This window comes from Oryzias latipes, chromosome 4 (assembly GCF_002234675.1).
Source record: "Oryzias latipes chromosome 4, ASM223467v1".
In the NCBI taxonomy this organism is placed as follows: domain Eukaryota; kingdom Metazoa; phylum Chordata; class Actinopteri; order Beloniformes; family Adrianichthyidae; genus Oryzias; species Oryzias latipes.
The window spans coordinates 30,857,134-30,881,152 of NC_019862.2; the positions used below are offsets into that span (position 1 = coordinate 30,857,134).

The 24,019-nt window shown below is 44.6% G+C and overlaps 1 protein-coding gene across 1 annotated transcript in view; it reads right to left on the reverse strand.

The window, feature by feature from the left end:
* Nucleotides 1-24,019, reverse strand: part of agbl4 (ATP/GTP binding protein like 4) — a gene marked incomplete in the record, with an annotated part of 251,965 nt that overhangs the window by 46,399 nt on the left and 181,547 nt on the right. The window contains 1 exon segment of the mRNA XM_023954574.1: nucleotides 20,012-20,228. Coding sequence (XP_023810342.1) covers nucleotides 20,012-20,228 — 217 coding nt within the window.

Consider the following 24,019-nt stretch of genomic DNA (forward strand, 5'->3'; position numbering starts at 1 on the left):
ATAGGGTCCTTGCACTCCGTGCTCGGGCCCTAATAATAATAATAATAAACCTAACAGATACAATAGGGTCCTTGCACTCCGTGCTCGGGCCCTAATAATAAACCTAACAGATACAATAGGGTCCTTGCACTCCGTGCTCGGGCCCTAATAATAATAATAATAAACCTAACAGATACAATAGGGTCCTTGCACTCCGTGCTCGGGCCCTAATAATAATAATAAACCTAACAGATACAATAGGGTCCTTGCACTCCGTGCTCGGGCCCTAATAATAAACATTCGAATTACAATAGGGTCCTTGCACTCCGTGCTCGGGCCCTAATAATAATAAACATTCGAATTACAATAGGGTCCTTGCACTCCGTGCTCGGGCCCTAAATATGTTATAATAATAAGTTTAGCAGTGACAGTAACAAAAAAAATCTCCTGGTGCACTGATCTGTCACAAATGACCAAATTCCTACTATTCTGTGTTAACATGTGTTTTATCAGTCTCACGGTTCTCTCAGCACATTTATAGTTTACAAATATGGTTGAACAGACCATCATATTAGTATTCAGAAGATCCACAGTTTAAGGTTGTGCACCTTAAGGCTGAACATTAAAAATTCTCTGTTATCCTCTTCCATACCCCAAAAGTAGAACTAATAACCATAAATATACTTTAATTAGTTACCATGTAGTTCTGTAACCATCTCAAATCCGGTCACATAGACTGAAAAAAATGGTGCACTTCAGTATGTAGCAATGAGCAACATCTGAAAGAGAAAATAAGACTTCACAACGGCAGATGGTAAAATCTCAGGCTTCATTTCTCAGCGTTCAGTGAGGTAGGGAGATGTCCCCCTTGGGATGCATGAACTCCTTCTTTAGGAGTTAGCGCCTTGGCCAGGATCAAACTCTCAAATGAGCCGCGGTGATGAGCGTCCACGCTCATGCTGCCGTTTCAGAGCCAGTCAATCCAGAGTTCACGTTGGTCGTCCTCGAGTTCTAATGTTTTAAACTTTGCTTTCATAGTTTTTCTTTGGCGTCACACTGTTGGTTAATTTGAACCGTTCTTGTGGACCAGAAGCTCCTATTGGAATGTAAATGGTAAATGGCAGACACTTATCTGGGCAAGACACTGGTGGTTCCACGATGGCGCCAGCGATCGACAGTGGAGCCGCCATCAATGTGTGAATGGGTCTGTGACTGTATCAGAATACGCCTTTTACCATTTATATTATGCTTTACTTCCTTCTTAGAAGGCCCAAAGGCCTTAAAAAGGGTACCTACATGTTCTGATTATTAATAATAATATTAATGGATTGGATTCATCTACGCTTTTCCAGACGCTCAAAGTTCTTCCAATGTGTCCATTATTCATTCATACGTGGTGAGGGTAACTACTGATGTACCACAGCTGCCCCGGGGCAGACGGACAGAGGCGTGGCTGCCAGCTCACGCCTTCTGCCCCTCTGACCATCACCGGGACTTTCATGCACCGGTGGAGCCACGCTGGAGGCAGGGAGGGAGAAGCGTCTTGCCCAAGGACACAATGACAGGTGACTGGGGGGAGCGGGATCGAACCGCCGACGCTTCAATCGTTGGATGACCTTCTCAACCGCCTGAGCCATTGGGAATTATGTTGATATTTAAGCCAGGCAAAAAAAATAAATGAAACATTTATGGTTTAACCGTCAGCAAGCTTTCAACTTCTTTAAAGATTTTCACACTTCTTCATAACATTCTCTAATATTTTATATTTAAAACAAAGTTTTTGTGGCAGTGTTTGATATGTATCCCGGAAATACAAACCCAGCTTATTTTTTTTTGAATTTTCACTATATTACACAATAAATCTGAAACAAATCTAAATTTCAAATAGTAAATTTGGTCATTTATTTAATGCAGATCAAAAGTGTATAAATCCAAAAATAAAGCAAAGAAAAATAAAAAACAATACAAAAAAAAGGGAATAAAAAACTAGCGGGTGAACTTCCACTAAATATATACAAAGTTCCACAGATTTATTCTTAGGTGTATCACAACTACGTGTCATACCTCTTGTTATGTTTGTTTTATTGAAAACGATCAAAGCAAATAACTTTTGAGACCTTCACGTTAAATTTTAAATGGATAGAATAGTCATAGCAGGCTGCTGTCTTTGCTACGTCACTGCAAACAACTGATGGGCAAACGGACCCGCCGAAACTGTTGAAGGTTCATGTCTTTATCCGTATCAATAAAAAAATGCAGTTGTTTAGTTTGACAATTGAACAATTATATATGGTTGTAAATGAGAAAACATTTTTAAACAGATGTAGTGAAGGGAGAAATTTGGCTAAATTGGAAAAAGATGCAAGACAGGATCTGAAAGAGACTCGCACAGTTTCTGAGGTATAACATAAACTCAGCAGAGCACAGAGACGACGCACACTTTATCTACGCTTCAGCAACTTCAGACCAATCAATAAAATGTTCAGTTTCAAAACTTTAAACTTTATCATTTGAAAATCCGCTGATACAAAGTTGGCGTCATTTGCGTTTAAAATTTACCGTCAATCCTTCGCATTTCTTTTAATGTTTCTGCAAAACAGTACTTCTGTTAAGTTGATTAAATCCCATTTCTGAGCTACGAAATATAATAAAAGATTTGAAGATAAACCCTCAATACTGGTGTTTTTTTTGGAACGTTACAAAAAAACAATAAAAAAATAAAATAAAACGTGTGTGTGGTAAACAATGAGCACTTCAGGGTGAAGAAACGCCAGCCAATGACGACTCAGGCTGTTTGGCTTGTTCTCCACAGTCCTGACAGAAAGCCAACCAAGCAGTGAGTGTCAGGGATGAGACAAGGCCATAATCCAATTCTGGTTTTTACACGGCATCATGCCTTTACCTTTGACAGCTTGATTGATGGCTATGTAAATGTGCTGTGAGGAGGGCTGTGAGCAGCTAGTTAAAGCAGACATTTAGAACTGGCTTGTCAAAGACAAATGGAGGGATCGACAGAAGCAGAAAAAGGAAGATGAAGAAAGAATAAAAAATAAATACAACTATTGATCCATAAATTAAACAAGATGCAGGTTTGAAGAGCTCTTGACAGGCTGTTATGAACAACTTGAGCCTCGCCGACTTCTCCAAATGGCATTTGGAAAGCTCACCAATGGCATGCAATGCATACTGAACACTGAAGAAAAAAAGGGCTTGAAATGCACCACTATACAGTCTGCCAAAGAGGTTTTACAGAGAGAGGGAGTTCAGGAGTTTTGACTGGTCTGATTAACATTTCCTAGAGAGTGAAAAGATGTCTCAAGAATGGAGAAGAAGTGCTCCGGTTCTTCTTTATAACCCTTGTTCTATCCTAGGCACTTTAACATTGGGAGTGGGGTCATCTAGACCCACTAGACAGTGCTCTGAACCTTTTTTCTTCAATGATTTGTGATCTTCACTGGTGTCCATGGATTACATGAAATCTTTCCACCTTCATCCACCTTTGTCATGGTAGGGAGAACACGCCAATGTAAGGGGGGGGGGTCATAGGATAGCACAAGGGTTACGAGGGATCTCCCTTCTGCACTGTTTGATGGCAGCTTTGTCACGCTAAACTGAAGCTTATGTGAGCAAAATCAAAGATAAGAAAAAAGCGAGATCACACAGCGCATGCAAAAACATTTGTTTTGCAAACGCAAAAATATTTTTTGAAAGCAAAAATTAAAAAAAAAACAGGAAAAAAACGTTCTTGAAAGCAAAAAAGACGCAAAAAAATTTTTTTGGGATTTAAACTATATTATATTTTTATTTGCAACTTAGAAAAGTTTTGTGTGCAATGTGGTGGCATAAATATCACTTCATAGAGGAAGGTCTCAGGTGCTGAAAATCTGAGAGGAAGTGACGGGGTCAAAATGACCTGAAACCACACGGGTCAGGGGAACAAGGAGAGGGTAAAAACCTGACAGCACCGACTTTGTCAATACAAATGTCCAAAACTGTTGACAGAGTAAAGCAGAAGGAGTCAGGCCGGGGAGACTTTAAAGGGTTAAAAAGGATCCCGACCCTCATGGTATCGGTCGGGCTTCTCTCTGCAGGTCCTTCTACATTATTTACATGGAGGACGTCGTCATCAGATGACGACTCTGACGAAGAGGGAAGGTATGTGGAAAGAAACCCAACCGTGTCTGATAACAGAAGAGCCTTAGAAGTCAGTTAAAGAAGCAGACACTATGAACTAATAAATCTCAGGTGTTCTAACATGGAAGCTGAAACATTTTAGAATCTAGATTTATTTTTGCGTTTCATACAACAAGCTGAAACCACATCAGAGCGTTGCTTTTTCATTACAGCTAACGTACAGAGAATTGAGGAGGCAAACTTGAAAGGGAAGGGACACCGAGATAGATAGATATAAACTTTATTAATTAACCTGCACGGCATGTCGGAAAATTAGGAGGCAAAGTCGACTGAATCAAGACACTTTTCTTTGAGTGATGTTTTTTTCTGTTTACCGTCAAAGTGAACATGCCTCCTTGTTTCCTGTGAAATGTTTCCTCAGACGGCATCAAAGTGAGAGGGGAAGAGGAAAACGTGAAGGATGATGCTTCAGAATGGGAGACCCCCCACACCTCCTTCATGCCCCCCAGTGCCCCGTGGGCTCTGCGCTGTGCTCCTCTGTGACTCTGATGAAATGGAGGCCTCAATTCCTTTCAATTTGGCCAGTGAGCCCCAGACCCGCTAAAGGCAATCGACTAGCTGAACACAGGCACTACATCATAATATGTTGGTGCAGACGAGCTCTGCTGAGGAGAGAGGAAGACGTGGGACCAGAGGAGAAGGAAGGGAACTCTGGCATCCATCTTTCTCACACTTAGGCTGACGTTCAACTGTGGGGGAGAAACACACACACACACACACATACACACATACCAAACAAAAAAAAGCAGAGGAAAAATGGGGCCCATCACTTTCTTAATTTCTTTTCTCACTTCAGGTGAAAAAGAGACTGAAAGAAAAAAGAGAAAATGTTTTTGTGCGTGTCGGAGGCGGTGAAGAAAAGGCAGAAGGAAAGACCTGTTTGGAATGAAAGCACGGTGTTTGTGTGCGGTGGGCAAATGCCTCTGTGAGCAGAGAGACTAGTGGCTTGGCTTAGGCTGTTTGTTATCAGGGTTCTCCAGGCCCCCCAGGTGCACCGGGCTGCTGGCCCAAGTTAGAAGGGCTGCGTCTGGGAGGGGAGGAGTCAGAGCCCCCAGCTCCAGGACGGATGAAAGGCCAACAGGCTAGAAACCGTGGCCAAGAATTGGGTTGAAAAATGCTCAAGAAGGATCCAATTATTCCTGCAAATTCTCCACTTATTGACATTCTGCTCCATTTCCTGCCGTGAGCTTAATTAAACATCAAGCAGCAACGTGTCGCAGGAAGCCATGCAGCAAATACACTCATGCTGACCAACCTTGACCCCCACAAGAACGTCAGTGAAAACAAAAGAGTCGGCGAACGTAAAGGTCCACTCTGGTGAAAATGAATGTTCTTGTGGAGGACGTATAGAAAGAAAATTAAGATTCAAATTTCAGTTCTAAGTATTTCTTTGTTCAAATGTATTTAAACCAGCAGCAGAGGAAAAGAGCATCTTTTGAAAAAGAGATTGCTTGTGACGTAGAGGATATGCTGGGGGGGGGGCACTGGATGTACGAATAGTAGGGGTGTATCCATACGCTAAAATCTCAATTCGGTTCAGAATTTCATAGGGCTCGGTTCTGCTGTTTAACAAATCTGCCTGATATGAACTGTTATTTTATGAACTATTATGTTATTGTTATTTATTGTGTGTGTTTGTATGCGTTTTGCTGCCGGACACCTTAATAAAGTTTTAATCTATCATCGATCTATTTTTGGTATTTTTTCGGTACAAAAAAGGCAAAAAAAATTACTTACAAAATCCTTTTTTTTTAGATAAGATAAGATAACTTTATTTATCCCATGGTGGGGAACTTCACTTATCTGCGGCAGCAAGGACATCAAAAATGACATTCAAATTTAATAAATACAGCTGCAAAAGTGACATGTGATCCACTATAAACATGTGATCCACTGTAAACATGTGATCAATTTTAATATGTGATCCCCTTTTTTTTAAAATATATATAAAAAAATAAGTAAAAAAGTACACACCAAAAAACACTTTAAGGAACAAAAACAACTGAAAACAACAACTGCAACAAAAGTAAATGAATAAATGAGTGAAAGGAAGACACCCGTGGTTTATTATTTTTACTAATTAAATTTATTTATTGGTTTTACTTAATAAATAAAATTGACCTATTTAGGTGATCTGCTTGATAAAATAGAAAAACTATTAGCTGTCAGGAACCAAACACTTTGGATGATTAACAGTGGCCTAAAGAAAACATTTGAAATTGCACATTTCTTTTCTTGTAGACCCGATTCTTCCAGTCGGTGATGCCGTTTGAAGTTGGTTAACAGATTATATGTGTTACTTTGTAACACTATCTTTGTGTAACAATGCCAACACACAGCATTCCACTTATCCAATTGTCTTTTCCCTTCATGGATGCTGACAACAAAGCCAAAGTGTCCCCCCCACCCTGGAGAGCATAAGGAGATGGGGGGGGTTCCTCATCTCTGGCCTGGCGTCTGCATTAGCCATATGTTGACATGCTAACTGTCCGTCACCTAACAGCGTCTGGGAGGAAACTCACGGCTAACATTACTTCAGCCTCAGCGCTAAGTCAATATAGTGGCGACCTGGGGTTAGCCCCGCCCATAGGCACTGAGACTCATGGGAAGTGTGAAATCTTGTGTGTATTGAATCCTTCACCATCACTGAGAGAGCTATGAAGACAAGTGAGCTTCATGTTGTTACGCTTTTCGTGTGAGTTCATAATAAACGGGTTTAATGCTGGAAAGGAGATGGAGTAATCTATTTCTCTGTCTACTCTCTCTCTCTCTGAGACTCTTTGAGGGCGAGTGGAGTATGGGGGGGCAAGGACAGTCAATGCAGCTAGTTAATCAGCAGCTCGGCTCTCGTTTACCGAGTGACAAAGCAGCTGGGTCGTTACAATGCACATGCAGGAAAAAAAGAATAAACCAAACGGTACAGAAGTGAACCGAACCTAAACTGCCGTACCGACAACTACGTGTATCGTTTACACCCCTAACAAGTAGATCCACGTACGTGGTTGTTTTCCACGTCTGAGTGGGCAACTGGCTCTAAACTGTACGGTTGTCCAACATTGCTCCACATTGTTGTTGCACCGGAAATGTCAGGTTGGGGGTGTGAGCTAGCAGGAGAGTGTGTAAACAGAGAGCTCCAAGCAACAGGGAGAGGGGCGGGGTTGCTCTGAATCAATGGCCCCGCCCACAACTCAGAAGTGAATTTCCTTTTTTTTTTTTTTTTCTTAACTTGTCCTGTCCAACAGCTAGGCAGACAGATGAGAGCTGAGGGCCTCTTGGGTTGGACATATTTTACTTTAACAAGAGGGGTTATTAATCTTCAGACAAACCAGAGGTATGTCTGAATAAACCCCTTTTGTAATTGAGGCCAAACTTTATTAATTTCAAACATGTCTGAAAATCTTTGGTGTTGGACCGGACGGAAAAGGAAAGAGGGGAAGAAGAGAGAGGGACGTTAGAGAGAGGGGGGGTAGGGGGTGATAATAGGAGGGGAAGGGGGATAAGACCATGAAGCAGCATAAAGCAGCAAGTTTACTGGTTGTTAATCATTATGGTAAGGTTCAAATGAAAAAAAAAACAACAAAAAAGGGCGGAGCCTGTCCACACACACACTCAAATGTTATAAACACACCTGTTAGTTGCAAAAATGTCCACCTGTCGACATGTACACAAAACAGATAGTGTTCACACGCATACTTATGCCTTAAAACCAACTAGTGTGAAATATTTCAGTCATTCAGTCTGTTGAGCTAACACCTGTGCTCAGGTGAGTGTTTATGTTCTTCTAAAATGGATGGTGGAACGTGAGAAGAAGGAGGGAGAGTGCCCAGCCATCCCCACCCCAAGACCCCCACCGCACCAGCAGCGGCAGCCGGAATCCCCCCAACGCCACACGGGAACCGGCAGGGAACAACCGCCGCCCGGGCGACCAAGCCCGCCACCCAGGCCAGGGCCAGCAGGGCCGCCGCAAGGCCCCCAGAGCCAGAGAGCAGGGAGGCACGGAGGGAAAGAGGGCGCCGCCCCAGCCCAACCAGGAGAGCAGCCCCCCCGCCGCGCCGGGAGAACCCAACGCAGGGCCCCACCGGAGAAGGACGCCCACAGCCCCAGACGAGCACCCCACCACCACCCAGGAGTTCCGGGCATCCCCCCGCCCCAACCCCAGGTACGAGCCAGGACCCCCCAAGGGAGACCCACTCCGCACTCCAGGCAGCCACCCGCCCGGCCCACGGTTGGTCCAGGGAGGAGCGAGGCAGGGGCCCGCCGCCCCCGCCCAGAAGGGGGGAACCCCGGGGAAAAAAGAGGGCCCAAAAGGGGTGTTGTAAATATGGCCCGACCAGGCTCGGCCACAGTTGGAAATTTGGCGGGGCCCAGCACTCAGGAGCAAGGACCAGAACCCACCCCCCAGGGACACGAACACCCCCGGCTCAGATGTAATGTGAACCCCCCCACCGCGCGGAGAGAGCACCGCCGGGCCCAGGAAGCCGGCACCCCGGGGACACAGCCGCCGTTGCAAAGGGGCCCGTACCCCCCACCAGGGAAGAGGCAGGGGACAGAAGGTCCTAGGTCCCACCTTCCTTGCAAAATGTGTGTGCGTGTATGTGTGTTTGAGAGAGTGTGTGTGTGCATGTGTGTGTGTTTATGTTGGGATGTATATATTGAGGGGGGAGGGGTGTGTGTACTAAGGGGGGTGCGGTTAAAATTGGCGGGTAGGGCACTAAGGGGACGTCTCCTGATTACTCACAGTGACGTCCCCTCACCCTCCCCACCAAGGGGCCCTAAATGTCTAAGGTGCGGTTAAAATTGGCGGGTAGGGTGCTAGGAGGACATCCGCTGCTTGCTGGCAGTGATGTCCAAGCACCCCCCCTACCAAGGGCCCTACATGTCTAAGGTGCAAATTAAACCGAAAGAGGGGGGGCCCACTCCATACGGCAACCACAGGAGGGGGGTCACTGCCTAGTAAACCCCCCCCCCCAAGGCTCATCGCAGGCTAAGCCCCCCACCCCCTCACCCTATTATGAGGTTATATGAGGAAGGGGGTAAGTTGGGGACAGATGATAGACTGTCCCCCGGTGGTCAAACAGCTGTCCCCCGCCCCCCCCCCAGCAAGGGGGCCAGGCCCACCCAGCCCCGGGGCCCCACCCCCGGAGGCGCAGACACCCCAGGCCCAGCACCACCACCCCCACACAGAGAGAGGGGAGCCAGAAAGCGCCGGCCCCCCCGGAGCAAGCCCAGGCCCCCACCCCCAAACGCCGGCCCTAGAAGAGCTCTGGTCAGGCCTCGACGGGACCGAGGCAGCCAACCGGCCGGGGAAACCGCCGATGGCCTCAGCGGAGACCCCGACCCGTCAACCCCCCCTGCCCCGTACCAATAGTGGCCCCCCCCCCTCCCCCAGAATGCCCCCCCACAGGACAGGGCCGACAAGACCCCCACCCCACCCCACCCCCAGACCCCGCAGCCGAAGCGGATGACACCCAGAGCGACCGGGGGCCCCAAGAGGGTTGTCCCGTCCCGCCCCAGAGCCAGGGAAGGGCCGATCCCAGCCCCAGGTGTAGACGGGAAGCCCATCCAGCGCCGCTGGCCCCCCCCCCCCCCCCCCGAGCAGCGCCCCCCGCCAACCCCCCCAGCACAGGCAAAAGGGCCACCCCCCCAAGCCAGGCCAGACCACCACCCCACCCCCCACCACGCACCCCCACACCCAAGCCCAGAGGACCACGCAGCGCCCCAGGCCGCCCCACCCAGGCGCCGGACCCGACCCCCCGACCAACGGAGCCCCCACCACCCCCGGCCAGGCACCGGAGGCCCCGACCCCCACCCCGGCCCACGGCAGAAGGGCAAGGAGCAGCGACGACCATGCCCCCCCCACCCCCTAAGTCACGGAGTTAGCTATGGGAGACCAGAGAGACCGAATTCTTTCAAAGTTACTTGAACTTTGGGCTGACATTTTTTCCAAGCTGATATGATCAAGCAGCAGATTTCTGTGTTGACTTATATTTATATTTTTTTTGCTTTTCCAATTTATTAAAATAGTTTTTTTAGCAATGCAAAGAGTTATGAAAATGATAGATGCTAATCCTCCTTCTACATCGATGGCACTCATGTCACCAAGCACACAAAGTGACGGTGAAGCTGTGATTGAAACCTTAAGCCAGACTGATAGATCGGCACATACCTGCTGCCAGAGAGCCTGGACAGGCGTGCAGAACCATAGTGCATGCATGTAATTGTCGGGTAGATTACTGTCACAGTGCTGACAAATGTCTGAGTTACTGAGACCCATCTTGAACATCCTCTGTCCAGTGTAGTAAATTCTGTGAAGAGTTTTGAAATGGATTAGCAGAAGTGAATTTCCTCTGCGAACGCCTGAAAGCACATCGATAGATGGCCGGAGAGGGACTTGAAGGAACATGCTTTACATGCAGTAACATACAAGAGGCTGGACAGTGGAGACATGGAGGAAATGGAAGCTAGAGCTCATGGAAGGAAGCGCCTCAGGTCAATGAGTTGAAAATGTGACGACTGCTCTGCTTCATAGCGAAGTCCTAACGCACAAAGTCAGGAGGTCTACAGCATAACTGCAGGCCAGGATAACACTGCAGCGAGTCTACAATCATCCAGCTAAACCCCAGCCTGTCAGTCATGCTTGGCTTTCGGCTCAGGCTTATCACTGAACATATTTGGCTGGATCAATCCTCTGTATCTGGGATTCAAACGTAATCTCACCCTGCAGGAACGTCGGCCCGTTTACAGTAAACACAGAAATTAGCTTCAAGTCACACGCTTAGCTGTGGAGGAAAAGGTGACCTGAAAGATGAAATCACTTCTACATTTTCGGTTCTTTTCTCACGGAAAACCCCAGTGTTTTTTCAGCAATGATGAGAATCCAGAAGCAAACAGTGATGTGTGTTCTCCTGTCAATCTTTATTGGTTCAGATACAAGTATTGTCTAAATAAAGCTCACCAGCGTTTCCTTCATGTCTTTTTTCATTTATACTGTATAGTCAGCTGATTGCAGAAACTCAGAGGGCATTTCAAATCAAAAAGATGAAATTAAAGATTATAAGAGCATTTCCACCTGCTGCTGTTTAATGATCAGTTCAGAAATTCAGAGTCCTGCCTCAGGTGCTGCCTGCACTTGATTTAAATGGTCTAAACCAGGGGTCGCCGACCTGCGGCTCCGGAAAAATAAAGAAAGGAATAATAAAATAAATATACTTCATTAGGTTTACTGGATTTTATGAAAAGTTTATGAAAGAAAAAAAGTCTGCATCAAAGTGACTTTGTTTCCATCATGTCACTCATCTTTCCTCTGGTGTTTGACACACAGAAAAGTCTATTTAAGGTTGTGGAAAATGAAGAAAAGATCAAAAGAAACATCAGCGTCCAGCTTAGAAAGAAGAAAACGCTCCAAGGATGAAGGAATGCAGGCGGGGTCCAAAAATGAAACTTGTTAGGCGGCAAATACCACCAGATTTATTGTCGGAGGAGTGAAATTTGGAGCAACATTTGGCACACGGCTACTGAAGGTTTACACTTAATTAGACTAGTCTTGTTAATTCGCTTATTGGTGGATTTCATCTAAGCTTCTCTGCGGTTCTCATATACAGTCAATACTTCAGATGAAATGAACACAATCGAGTGTCTCTTTTGTTCAGTTTTATGTGACTCTTAAGCACAAAAAACCGAAGACTATGTCCTTTAGTTTCCATTGATGTTCATCCATGAAGCTGAAATGACTGGAATAATTCATTCATGATTTGTGTCAGTGCTGTATTCAGATCAGACAAAAAATAACAGAAACATGTGGGAATTTTGATCAGAAACCATCCAGCCTTCAGACAGAAAACACAAACTGATGCGTGTTAAGTGTGAACAACTACGACACACTTTCAGAGAAGGTGTCCGGGCTCCTTTAAGATGTCATTAAATGAAAGCCTGCCTCCAATAGATGCCTGTCTCTGATAAACACCAGGACAGCGAACACATTTTTGGAAGAAACGCCAGCTCTACTATTGGAAAATATATGGTATGCATATTTTTAATGGCATCTCCTGATTTTAATTTACCCAATCAATGCATTTCTTTTATGCAAACAAAAGCCAGTTTGTTTTAAATCAGAGACTGTGTTATTTTTTGATGAAAGTTAAGCTCTTGAAAGGATTTGCTGTTTGTTAAATGTTTAAAACTCAAGAAACAAGGATGGGTTTGCTTTTCTCCTAAAATGACTTTTGCTGCTCGTCTTCACTTTGGAATTGTCGTCTTCCAACTTTGTCGTTCAGATTAATATAATTGTTGTTGTGTACCAGCATAACCATGTTTTTGACATATTTATCTAATACAAAAGTACCACCAAAGTAATCCTTACTCTACAAGTATTCAAAAACTTTCTATTTGATGAAACTTTGCCCTCAGGTAAAAAAAAAAAAGCCACAAAGAAAAGCAGAAACACACAACATGCTAACACACAGAGACACATGACCTCTGTGAACTACAGGCATAATTTTTTCTCTTTTTTGCAAGTAACGTTTGACAAGTTCTCCACATCCTGGAGTTGTATTCAGACCTGCTAGCAGTGAGTGGTGGCGAGCAGTCATGTAGAAAGAGAATGCTGTTCCTGAAGTTATTAACAGGCTCCTGTGTCCCCCCCTCCCTCAGCGGAGCTATTCAGAGCATGGCGTTCCTCGTCTGCCACAAACACACGCCGACAGACAGACGCAGTGAACGGACACACCGGCGCCCCCACCAAGAGCTGTGCAGTAATATGTTTTTTGCCCATTTACAACAAATTAAGTTTCCCTCAAAGTGAATTTCAAGCTTGGCTGCCTTTAGAGGGCGAGCAACTCTCTTTTCATTAATTTTCATTCTTTTCCCTCCAACAAATGATCTACTGTACGGCCCGCTCTCCACTCAACGTCTTCCCCGTTCTGTTTTTTCCCTGCCTGCTGTTGAGTTGGGGGCCCAGGCAATGGAAAGCAATTACACTGTCAGAACGGTGTATTCTGATTTATTAAAAGCCTTAAATGCTATCTGTTTTGCTCCTCTTTGTGTCGCCTTCGGGAACGGAGTCCTGACACCCAAATGAAACAGAGTGAGTGCACATCTCGCTGCGCGCCGCTCCACCCCGAAAGCCATCTTGGAAGTGGGCAGAGTAAATTTCCATTGGCAGAGGAGGACGGATGACGGCTGTGATGCAGCTGTAGGGATCCCTTGAACATAAGGGCGCCGAGAAAATAGAAAACGGAGGGATGTGTCAGACATGCAGCGGTAAAAACCATAAAACATCAAAAACACTAGATATCTTCATCAGTTTGGTAAAAATGGAGAGTTGGAAAACCTTCATTCATGATAATGTCATCTGAGCTGCACTGTACACATCTGTGAATCCCAACAAACCAGACGCAGATTTGCACGCACTCCCTTCTAATAGTGCGTACACCCTACATCCTTACATCTCTCCCATTTCTACGGCTGATCGCCAGAGAAATGGGAGAGATGTAAGGGTGTAGGTGCGTGATAAAGCAGCCAGTGTCCTCGGGGAACCATTAGTTGAAGATCAGAGGCCATGCAGCACTGGAACGCGAGGATTTAGATCATAAACCTGCTCATCTTCTGCTCTCTCTGGATCACCTTCTTGGTCAACAATCTGAGACAAAAGGACACTCAGCATCAACCTCCTCCTGATTCCTGAGCTGACCCACAGACGTGTCTTTGGTGCTTAAACGCCTCTCACTAATGAAGCAAAAAGGAAATCACCCAAAAACCCACAGCACTCGCAGTGGAACCCACACTGATGTGGCGATGACCTTTCTGTCTCTAAAGGGTTTCCTTCCTGTTCTAAAGCTGAGGCGCTGAAGGCAGTGAGTAACATATAAAGATGACGAAGCTGCTTTCTTCTGGATACCTGTTAGCTGCCGCCAAGGAAAATGCTAAACTTCATGAGGCCGACAGAATAATATATGACAAAAACAACGGAGAATTAATGCCAAGAAGGTAAAAGGTTATAACCAAAAGGGAGGGAAAAAAAATGATGGATTAACTGGAATTTGTGAGAGTTGGTCAATAATGCAGTGAAAAAAAGAGGTTACAATGTACCGTGGTGTTTGTGCATCCATCCAATAGTAATCTATCCATCTATTTATCCCTCCATAAATATGTCATTCCATCCATCAATTCAATCCATCAATCCCTTCATTTGTAGACAAGCTTTTATCAAAATAAGTCCAGAACAAGGTGGTTAATGCAGAAAGACAAAACAACAAAAAGTCAGAAACACAGTCAACCAAAAACACAGAAGCACAAAATCTCAGATGGAAACAGTGTGACTAACAGTCAGTGTTGGGAATCTTACCTTAAACAGGTAATGGGTTGAATGCTATAAAGCTTCCAATCGATTGTTTTCCTGTTTCTCTTTCTTTACTCTAGTATCTTCCTCCATGTTTTGTCTCTTAACTCCTCCTGCAATTGTTCATCTATTTCAACCATTCAACTATTCAAATGTTCAGCTCTTTCAGCTTTTTCCAGCTGTGACTTCTGGTCTTTCAAATCCTTGAACTTTTCCAGATATTCCAGGATTTCTGCCTCCATTAAAATACATGGGGAACCCTTGGAGCAGAAGCTCGCTGGTTCGATACCCGGCTCTAGCATTTCTCACAAACATATCTTTTTTTTGTTATTGTGCTGTTTTGACTTTATTTATAGTCAAATTTGATCATTCTCCCTTCTTTTTTTCGTGCCAATTATTACCCTTTAAGTTTTATTTTCATTCAGCAATATAGCATCAACCTGCATTTTCTTCTGGAATTGCAGCTCCTCCTAGTTGACAGTATTTACATTGTCACAACACTTCCTGCAACTGTAACATTGTTGCAGCTAGGACAAAAGTAATTGACACGATCACTCCGTGACTTTACTTAATCTGCCGTTTGTAATGCCAGTTTATTTCAATGGCGTTACTCCCACTGCTAGTAGTTATTGTTTAGGAAGGTGAGTAATAAAAGACAGAAGACTAATAAGTATTATAATGACGAACCATGAAGCCTTATAATAAGTAAAAGCCAAAGAAACAGATAACTTCATTAAATTATTATGCTCATCCACGTCTATGTCCATCCCATCATCCATCCACCTCAGTGGCGCTGTGGTAGAGTGACTGGTAGAGAAACTGGAAGGTCAGGGGTTCTTTGCTGTGTCATAGCAAAGACTCTGAAAATGGGACCCAATGCCTCCCTGCTTGGCACTCAGCATTAAGGGGTTAAACCACTAAACATTTCCTGGATGTCGTGCCCCCAGGGGAGGGGTCAAATGTGGAAAACACATTTTACGCACCCAGGTGTGTGACGGCTAATGGGACTTGAACTTTTGACATTTGTACATCCATGTCTCCAGCTTCTCACCCATTCATCTGTCTCTCCATTCATCCATCCATCCAGAAGTTATTACATCTATTCATCCTTCTGATTGATTCAAGGATCCTTCTTCACATCAGCCTTTGTCCCACCAGTCATTTATCCTTTCATCCATCCACGATTCGGTTTAATTCCAGCCAATCCAAACATCATAGTGACCGGATGACAATCTCTGTGTTTCAGTTGAGTATTTTTGGATGTTTGCTCTTTCACAGTTTCATTCTGTGTACACAATCTTTAAATACAACATACAGTATTTACTTCCAGACTGAGTTTGTTGGAGATTTAACAGTTTCCAACTAAAAGCTCTTTGCTGTTCACAAAAACGTTTCCTTCCCTTGTTTGGTGTCATTTGCCAACATCCCTTCATCAGCATGACTCAGCGCTGAATCACCATCCGAGTCGTTCTTTGAAGGAGGCAGTCAGTGCACGGAGGGCTCTCTTACAAATCCATCACAGAGCGCCCCCGCTGTCAAAAACATTTCAATCGCTGGAGTCGGAACTCTGTCACCATGGAGGCTGTGCCATAGGTTGATAACATTTATTGACAATGTATGATGAGTTTAAACTTCTGCTGAAAAGATGAAAAAGCCAATATTTCATTAGACAGCTCTGCTGAGTATTCTGCTCGTCATTTATGGCGCTTGTATTAAAGTCGCGTGTGTGGTGGAAAACAGAAAAGGTCTGTTAGCTGGGGGGGCCGTCTGCGATGGCCAGTTTGCGCCGCCGCTGCTGCCCGAGTCTGTTTTCCTTGCCTCCTCCAGTGTGGCGGCTGACCTTCGCCTCTCTCCGTGGCTTGAGTGGCTATTGATTGGATCTTGGCATCCAGTGCACAAACACAGAGATAAGAAAAGAGAGAGGCAGCTTGGCAGATAGCTGCATTGTCCACTCCACTCTAGTACTGTGGCAAAACCTGCCAGACTCCACTCCCACAGAGCAGACACTCAAATATGGCAAATGAGGGCTCATCCCGCACAGGATCAGGCTTAAAATTCAATCTCAACACTATCAGTAAAGGGAAATCTCTGGTCCTGACAATGTAATACAGTACAATGGATCAATCACAAGCCCACATTGATGACAGATTCCAGCAGAAGAGTAGGACTCAGTGGACATTTCTGCACCGGCAAACTGAAATCATCTGAACGGTGGCCCCCCCCGGTGGGCTGCAGGTTTACGGCCAGTCGCAGGCTGGTTCCTCTTCCACCCTGAGGTGGCTGTCTCACCACACGCTGCTGACAGGCAGAGGTTGCGTTGTGTCATAGGTGACTAATAGTGTCAGAGACCGGCACAGCCGGCAGACTGAGCACAAGAAAAACCCCACGCTGCTCCCCTCCACCACTGCAGGGCAGACACCGCCCACTGCTGGGAAGAAAAGAAAAACGCTTTGTCAACAGGTGAGCGGAGATAATGAGGCGCTTGCAATCCCACATGGCCAGGGGGACACTTGAGGACCATAAAGGAAGGAGGAAAAAGGGAAGCGTGAGGGGTCGTATCAAAGAAAAGCTTGTTAGTGTTGCAGCAGGTGGGAAACCTGTGGACTCCTTCATGGAGTCCCTGTGGAAATGAACACCCGCAGGGGAGTGTTTGCTCGGATAAAGCCAGGATGGTCCACTGGCAGCAGTGTTCACACGGGCAGTGAGCAGAAGCAGGCCCAGCGACCCAGCAGAGAAAACGCCGCAGTGTTTTGCTTTATGATGCACGTCCACCGTCACAAATGTCAAAAATACGACGTACATAGAGGTTTGTCATAACTAAAATCAGAGCTATCCATCTGTACAGTTTTGAGCCAAATTCCAGCTCTGACGAGAAAAACAGAGACGTACATTTTTGTCTACGAGTGGAATATGTGTATATAAACTGGATATATGTTCTCCACCATGAGAAAAGAACAAGAACATGATAAAATCACCAGAAAGAGTGATTAGAATGGGTCTTTGCTGGTTTAGCCATTGAGAGTCATTGACGATAAGAAGGTTTTAAAAGTTATCCCAACTCACTCTTCATCCATGGTCCTCTTCTGTTGATCATTTTGCAGTTCTACACATCTGAAGTGAAACTACTGAGGTTTAGTGTCATTTACATATCCTGCTCAAGTGAACCTTGAGATGGATGTTAGGAAAAATAATACCTGTCCCATAAATCTGTAGACATCATCTCATTCACAGCGATGGAGAGACATAAAAAATTCACGAGAAAAGATCTTTTCTATTGTATTGGAACCTTTCAGAGCAGACAGGACAGAATAAAAATACATCACAGAAAACAAATAAGTCAGCGAGATAGAGGAATGCCAATAGTGGTCGATGAGATTTCCATTCATATGAGATAACTGTACCCATTAGAAGGTGAAATCTATCCTGGTGTCCTAGCGTGTTCTGCCATCTGCAAAGACTCTGCCTCGGAAATTACAGCAATTTGTCTTGAAACTTTGATGCAGTGGTGAAGCTTCCTTATCTGTTCTCATCCCTCTGCATGTGACCTGCGTCTGCATGTGGGGGGATGCCTCCGAAAAAAGGCGGGGAGAGGCGGCAACAGCCGGAGAGGGAGCCGACGAGGAAAGAGATATGAGAGGGTGGAGCTCAGCTGTCTGCAACCAAGGCCCAGAGAACATAAAGAGAAAAATGCGCTCATAAAACCTCTCTATGACTATGAATACTAATACTGACTCTGGGAGCCAAATCCAGCCGCCCTGTCCTCTCTCTGCTCCCCTCTGTCTTGCTGTAACAAATGATGCGGCCTAAGAAGGAGGTGAAAACAGGCCGCTGCACACTGGGGGGTTTTGTGTATTTACAGGACATTGCACACACAACAGAAGCACTTGAAGGGGAATTTCAATTTCATATTTTTTTGTTGATTTTCTGAGGAGCCACTGCACGACCCGCAGGCGTTAGCCGCCCCGCCTTCACCGTCCCCTTCTGAGCGGCTGCCACATGCCCCTCCCCCCCATCTGCCTTGTCAAACACCTCCCCCACACACTTTTTTCAAAATGGCAGCTTTTCTGTCGTTTTTATCTCCATAGCAATTTTTTTGGTCACCTGGGGGTGACGAAAAAATCTGTAACTTTTTAGAAGAATCTGCAAAAGTAAATTTTTAACTTTCCTTGGCAACAGACGCTTTTTTGTCAGCCACGCCCACATTCCTAATAGGTATGTCATTGCGTCCAGCTTGAGCCAGTGATTTGTATATTACATTTTCACTTTTTTCTGGTAAAAAATGTGCAAGCAACAGGATAACGCCACTTTCAGAAACTCTCCATGACAACTCCGTTCGGAATAGGATGTCTAAATCCAACACATTTTTCCCAAAGATTCTGGAGTTGTAAGTTGCTCACTGGATTGGCAAATATGGACCACAATGCATTGGGTTTGAATGATTTTTCATAGGGGGAAAAAATCTATTTTTATTTATTTTGTATGAACCATCCAAGTTTTTTCATCATCAGTGAATTCATCAATAGTCGTTGTTAAATGTTCAGACTTATTAGGTTTTTACTTTGGGAAATCTGTGATATTTGCCGTTAAGAAAAACTAATAATAAAAGAGAAGCAGTGGGCATGTGTCAGGGCCCTAGATGGACCTGCACTATAGCTTTGTAGAAGTTGGGAGTAGGAAGGAGAATTCAGACGCGGCCAAAGGCTTTCCCTGCCTTTTTTCCTGATATTTGCTGTTCTTGATCGGTTGAAATAACCAATACAATTTGCTTGTAGCAAGTCGGAACTCTTTTGCATCGTGAGCTAGTCCAGAAGGGAAATTCCTATTGTTCTGCTCATCTTTTGCTCTGAAATCTTGTTTTTAAACTGACCAGAATCTGAAAACTTTCCATTTCAGTATTTCTACGATTAATCCTGTACTTTTCATTTGCAAAGGTACCGTTGATCTTTTCTTTAAGGCTGCCATCAGCCGATTCCTGCCGCGCTTTTCTGAGGTTTGGCATCATTCCTACATTTCATCGCCAAGTGCTCCTTCCAAGTCCGCATGTTTTCATGGTATCTTCCTTGCAGCGAGCTTTCCCTGACAAATGTTGGAGGACAGAAGAAAAAATTGTAATCTCTCAAGCATTTCTAATGAGTTTTTCTCCTACAATTATTTGATAAGAGCAGACAAGACCGGAGGCAGCGTGTATGATACACTAGCCGCTGCTGCTGAGGTGAGGGCTCTTCTGATTACACACACGGCATTCAAACAAGTGCCCACACACACACACACACACACACACACACACACGGGCCTCCAGGCTTACAGTCTGTCATCTCAGCGCGACAAACCCAATAATAACACTAAAGTTAGGAGCAGCTAGAACACCTAAGTAACCAATCTGGGTCTGCTTATCCTGAACACAGGCAGACAGAGTAGCATAGAAGCCCCTCCATCACTACGCCTGACCACCATTCAGCAGCTCTGCTCTGGCCACCGCTTCCTGTCACGCTAGAAACTCACCACGCTGAGCCCCAGCTGCTCCCGCCGCAGGTAAGGAAGGTGTTTGCGCTCCAAGCTGGCCAAGTAATGCTGCAGCCTGGAGTAGGTGTACGGGTAGCAGTAGGCAAACTGGTAGACGTCGTCCTCCCGGTCGAAGCAGAAGGCAAAAGACATGACGTAGTTGCGTCGGTGATCGGGACAACGGTAGTAATACACGTTCTTGGGGGGGAGTCTCTGCCTGCAACGGAAAAGTAAAGAAAAAAAGTTAATTTTATTAAAAATAATTTCAGTTTGGCATCATGTGAGTCTGAGAAAAAGAGCAGGAAGGGAGAAATGTTGATGCGCTGGTGGTGGTGAGCTTCTGAAGCTCATGAAAACAAACCAAACCCCAACGAGGTGTTCCTGATTTTCTAGATTACTGGTGACTGTTTAGCCTGTTAGCAGCTTGGGAGGTTAAATCTCCTCATGAAGGCTCGCTTAACTGTCAAAATTACAACCAAGAAACAGAAATAGACCTCCTTCAAATATTTTATAGTTCAAAAGAACATATATTTAGAGGAAGCAATGGCTGCATTGAAAGTACACACTAATCGCCTCCATTACTGTTTGTTCTCTATAAAAAGAAAAGTGACACTTCCTGTGAGGGTGAAACCCTTTTTTGGGGACATTTTCTTTCTTTTTGTCACGTTCTGTTCTCAGTTTTTCCCTGTCTGGTTAAACCAGGTTCAGGTTGTTCAGGTTGTTAACACAACTGTGTTGTCTTGTGTTAATGACCCTCAGTGTGTTTAAGTTTGACGTCTGCATTCTCAGGTCATCTGCTTTTTAGTTTTCTTCTGTGTTCTTTTATTTATCAAATGTTTAGGTTTCTGCCACCAAGCTGGGTCTCCTGTATTTTGGCTTTTCCACCACCAGAACATCAAAATGTCAGTTATTTAATCATAATCATATCTGAACAATGAAAATAACAAATAAATGCATGCAGTCAAATTGCTTTAAAAATATAAATTTCCAGTTTTATTTGGCCTTTTGAATAAAAATATTGAACATGTCAAGAAAAATATTTTATCTGCCGTGGAATTGTCCTGCAAAAAAACAAAATAAAAACAATTGGTTTATAGGTGACCCCAAAATCTCAGCTGTATGTCATTTACTAAAACTGCACACATAAAGAATTTCTTTATTAATTATTATTTTTTTTAACCTTCATTTTACCAGGAAGTCCCAATGAGATCAAATCTCTTTTTCAAAGGGGTCGAAAGGCACCATCACAATAAAAACAAATAATAAAATACAATTAAAATGAACAGTTATAAAAATAAAGGTTAAATCATGAATCACACAGTCAGGTCAAGAGTGACGTGCATATTTCCTTTAAAAGCTCATAAAGCTATTATTTCTGCATGTCAGACCTGCAAAGAACAAAGTAATAGAAGTTTAAATGAGGATTTGGAATCAAATGTACTTTCAGTGCCTTTGACTGGGAATTAGGACTTTACACATTACTTAAATAATCTAGTAAGACATTTTCCCTAAAAGGTTTCTGCAAATATTGACAATTCAAAAACCTTCAGGAATGTTGTTCATCTAAAATTCAACATTTACAATAAAAAACCTGCTTTGCGTCTGTGTTGGTCTGACTTCAGTTTAGGAAGTTTTTCATGCAGCTGCATGAAAAACTTTAGGTTCTGAAATATTTTTGTGCATTTTCTGCATTTCAGCTGCTGCCCTAGAATTAAACGCTTTTAGAGAACTAAGACAAGCCTGTTGCAGACAAACAGATCCACGTTTGTCTTTGTTTCCCTCGTGAGCTGGAACCTGAAATTGCTCCCCATTTTTGTTGCACCAGTAATCTTAGGTTGGGGGTGTCAGGGGCTGTAAGCTACCAGGAGAGAGTGTCCACAATGGGGTGATGGGAAGTCAGGACAGGCTTGCTCCGCGCCAACAGTCCCACCTTAACTCAAAGGTGAATTTTGGATGAACTACCGCTGCTCTGCAGGAATTATGAAGACAAGGTATCAGACTCTATTGTTTTGGGCTAAAAATCAGCATAATCCTAATAAAAAGAACACTGGAAACACTTTGAACGTAGATCAAAAGATGAATGGACAGGGGCTTTAATCATAACTAGACATATTTGCACTTATACGTACAGAGTGTGACAAAAAGAATCCCTAAGTTTCACAAATCAAGTGGTAATTATAGTTTAAATCAACTGCATGTGTGTTTAGTTAAGAAAAAAACCTTTAGGTATAAAATTTCTACAATGGCTTTTTAATAAAAATGAAATGAATACTGAATGAGCTTTGGCTGTTTTTCATTTTTGGCTCTTTCAGGTGAAAAGAAACGAACCAAACTGACTTCAGCCCATGTGCAGAAAAGACGACATGAAGGTTTGGGCTAAAAGGACATGTTGGTAGGGAATACCGTGTGATTGGTGAGTTTGGGGTTTTGAGAACTGTCAGGGAGGTGTAATAAGGAGATAAGCAGACGATGATCTGGGACTGATATGGAGATGGAAGGACAGCGGTTGTGTCCATCGCTGTGGAAGCTGTAGGATGGCGAGGCTGGCCGCCGACCTCGCAGCTCTTGCGTCCAATCAGATGGAGATGCTATCAGAGCTGCGATAGGAGGAAACCTGATGATCAACAAACAGAGCGGACCCCCCCCCTCCCGACTCCCCTCTGAGGAGGGAGGATAGACGGAAACACGTAGAACTTCACGGATTTGTTTATGAGATGCAGTGAATTTGGTAAAGTTCCTGCACAGAAACGCATTTGAAGAACTTGAAAACCCCCCCCTGCAGGTATCCAGTGAAACAAAAAGCTAAATCACACCGCCTCTGATGGGGACAAGAGAGAGAAAGGCGTGGAGGAAGAAGAAGGAAAATGTCTGCATGCCGCTACCTCAGCAGAATACTAATGCTCGCTGTGGCTGTCCATACCGCAGCGTCGACGGCTTCCCAGGGTTATCTAACAACAGCTGCACGCAGAAGAAGCAGAACGATTATCAAAGCAAACATGATCCCACTTCCTCCGTTTGAACGACAGCTGAATCCTGTTCCTGAAAAACATCCACCTGGCTTTGAAGGGGAGCAGGAACGCCGCTGACGGGCAAGGACGAAGCAGACATCCACGCCATGCTCGTGGGACGCATTCAGTTTCTTATGACCCTCCTCCACAACACCCCCCCCCCCAAGTACACACTGGCACTTTGCTGTAGTGCCAGCCTCCAAGGTAAAGGTTAATTAAAATATGATGACTCCTCGCCCCTTCGCACATTTCCCTTTTCGACTTCGTCCATCCGTGCAATCCCACTTTTCTCTGTTTCTCTTTCCCTCTCCTGGGAAACGTGTGACCTTGCCGGAGACTGGAAAAGTCCCGGCTATTGATTTAATTACTGCTGCTTGTCCTATTACAGCACTATAGTTATAGGCCAGAAGAAATGATTCTGTGACATGTTCTGGAAGACGGAAAAAGGGGAAAGGTAGACTCTGAGGAATGACAGGAGCGGGGAAAAAAAGCCCACAATCTCCAGCATATGCACTCTGATGCCCACAGTCTCTTTGGTTGTTATCTGAATGGCAACTGCTCCTGCTCTGCAACTGGCAATTTGTTTTATCTAAATGGTTACTCCCGGTGCCGCTCCCCTGCCCATCTCCTGGCGTGGCACAGAGCCGTCGTTCCCAAACAGAATTATCACTGCGTGGGATGGAGGAGGGGGGGGGATAAAAAGGGAGAAGCTCTGCTGGTCCGATAACGCTCACACATAGTTTTACAATTCAGTTATTGTAGAGACACGGACACACAAACCGGCGCATTAGAATCACTCCAACCCGAGCCGTACGTGAGCTGCATCGAGGCCGTTTAACCTCCAGAGCATCTCATCCCAGCCTCGCAGAATAAAGAGACGAAATAAAGAGCTCGACAAATGTAAAATATTAAACCTCTCAAAGACAAAGAGACACATTAATGGCGAAAGTCAAAGAGCTGGGTGGAAAAGAAAGAGTTTTTTTTTTTTTATGGAGCCGGC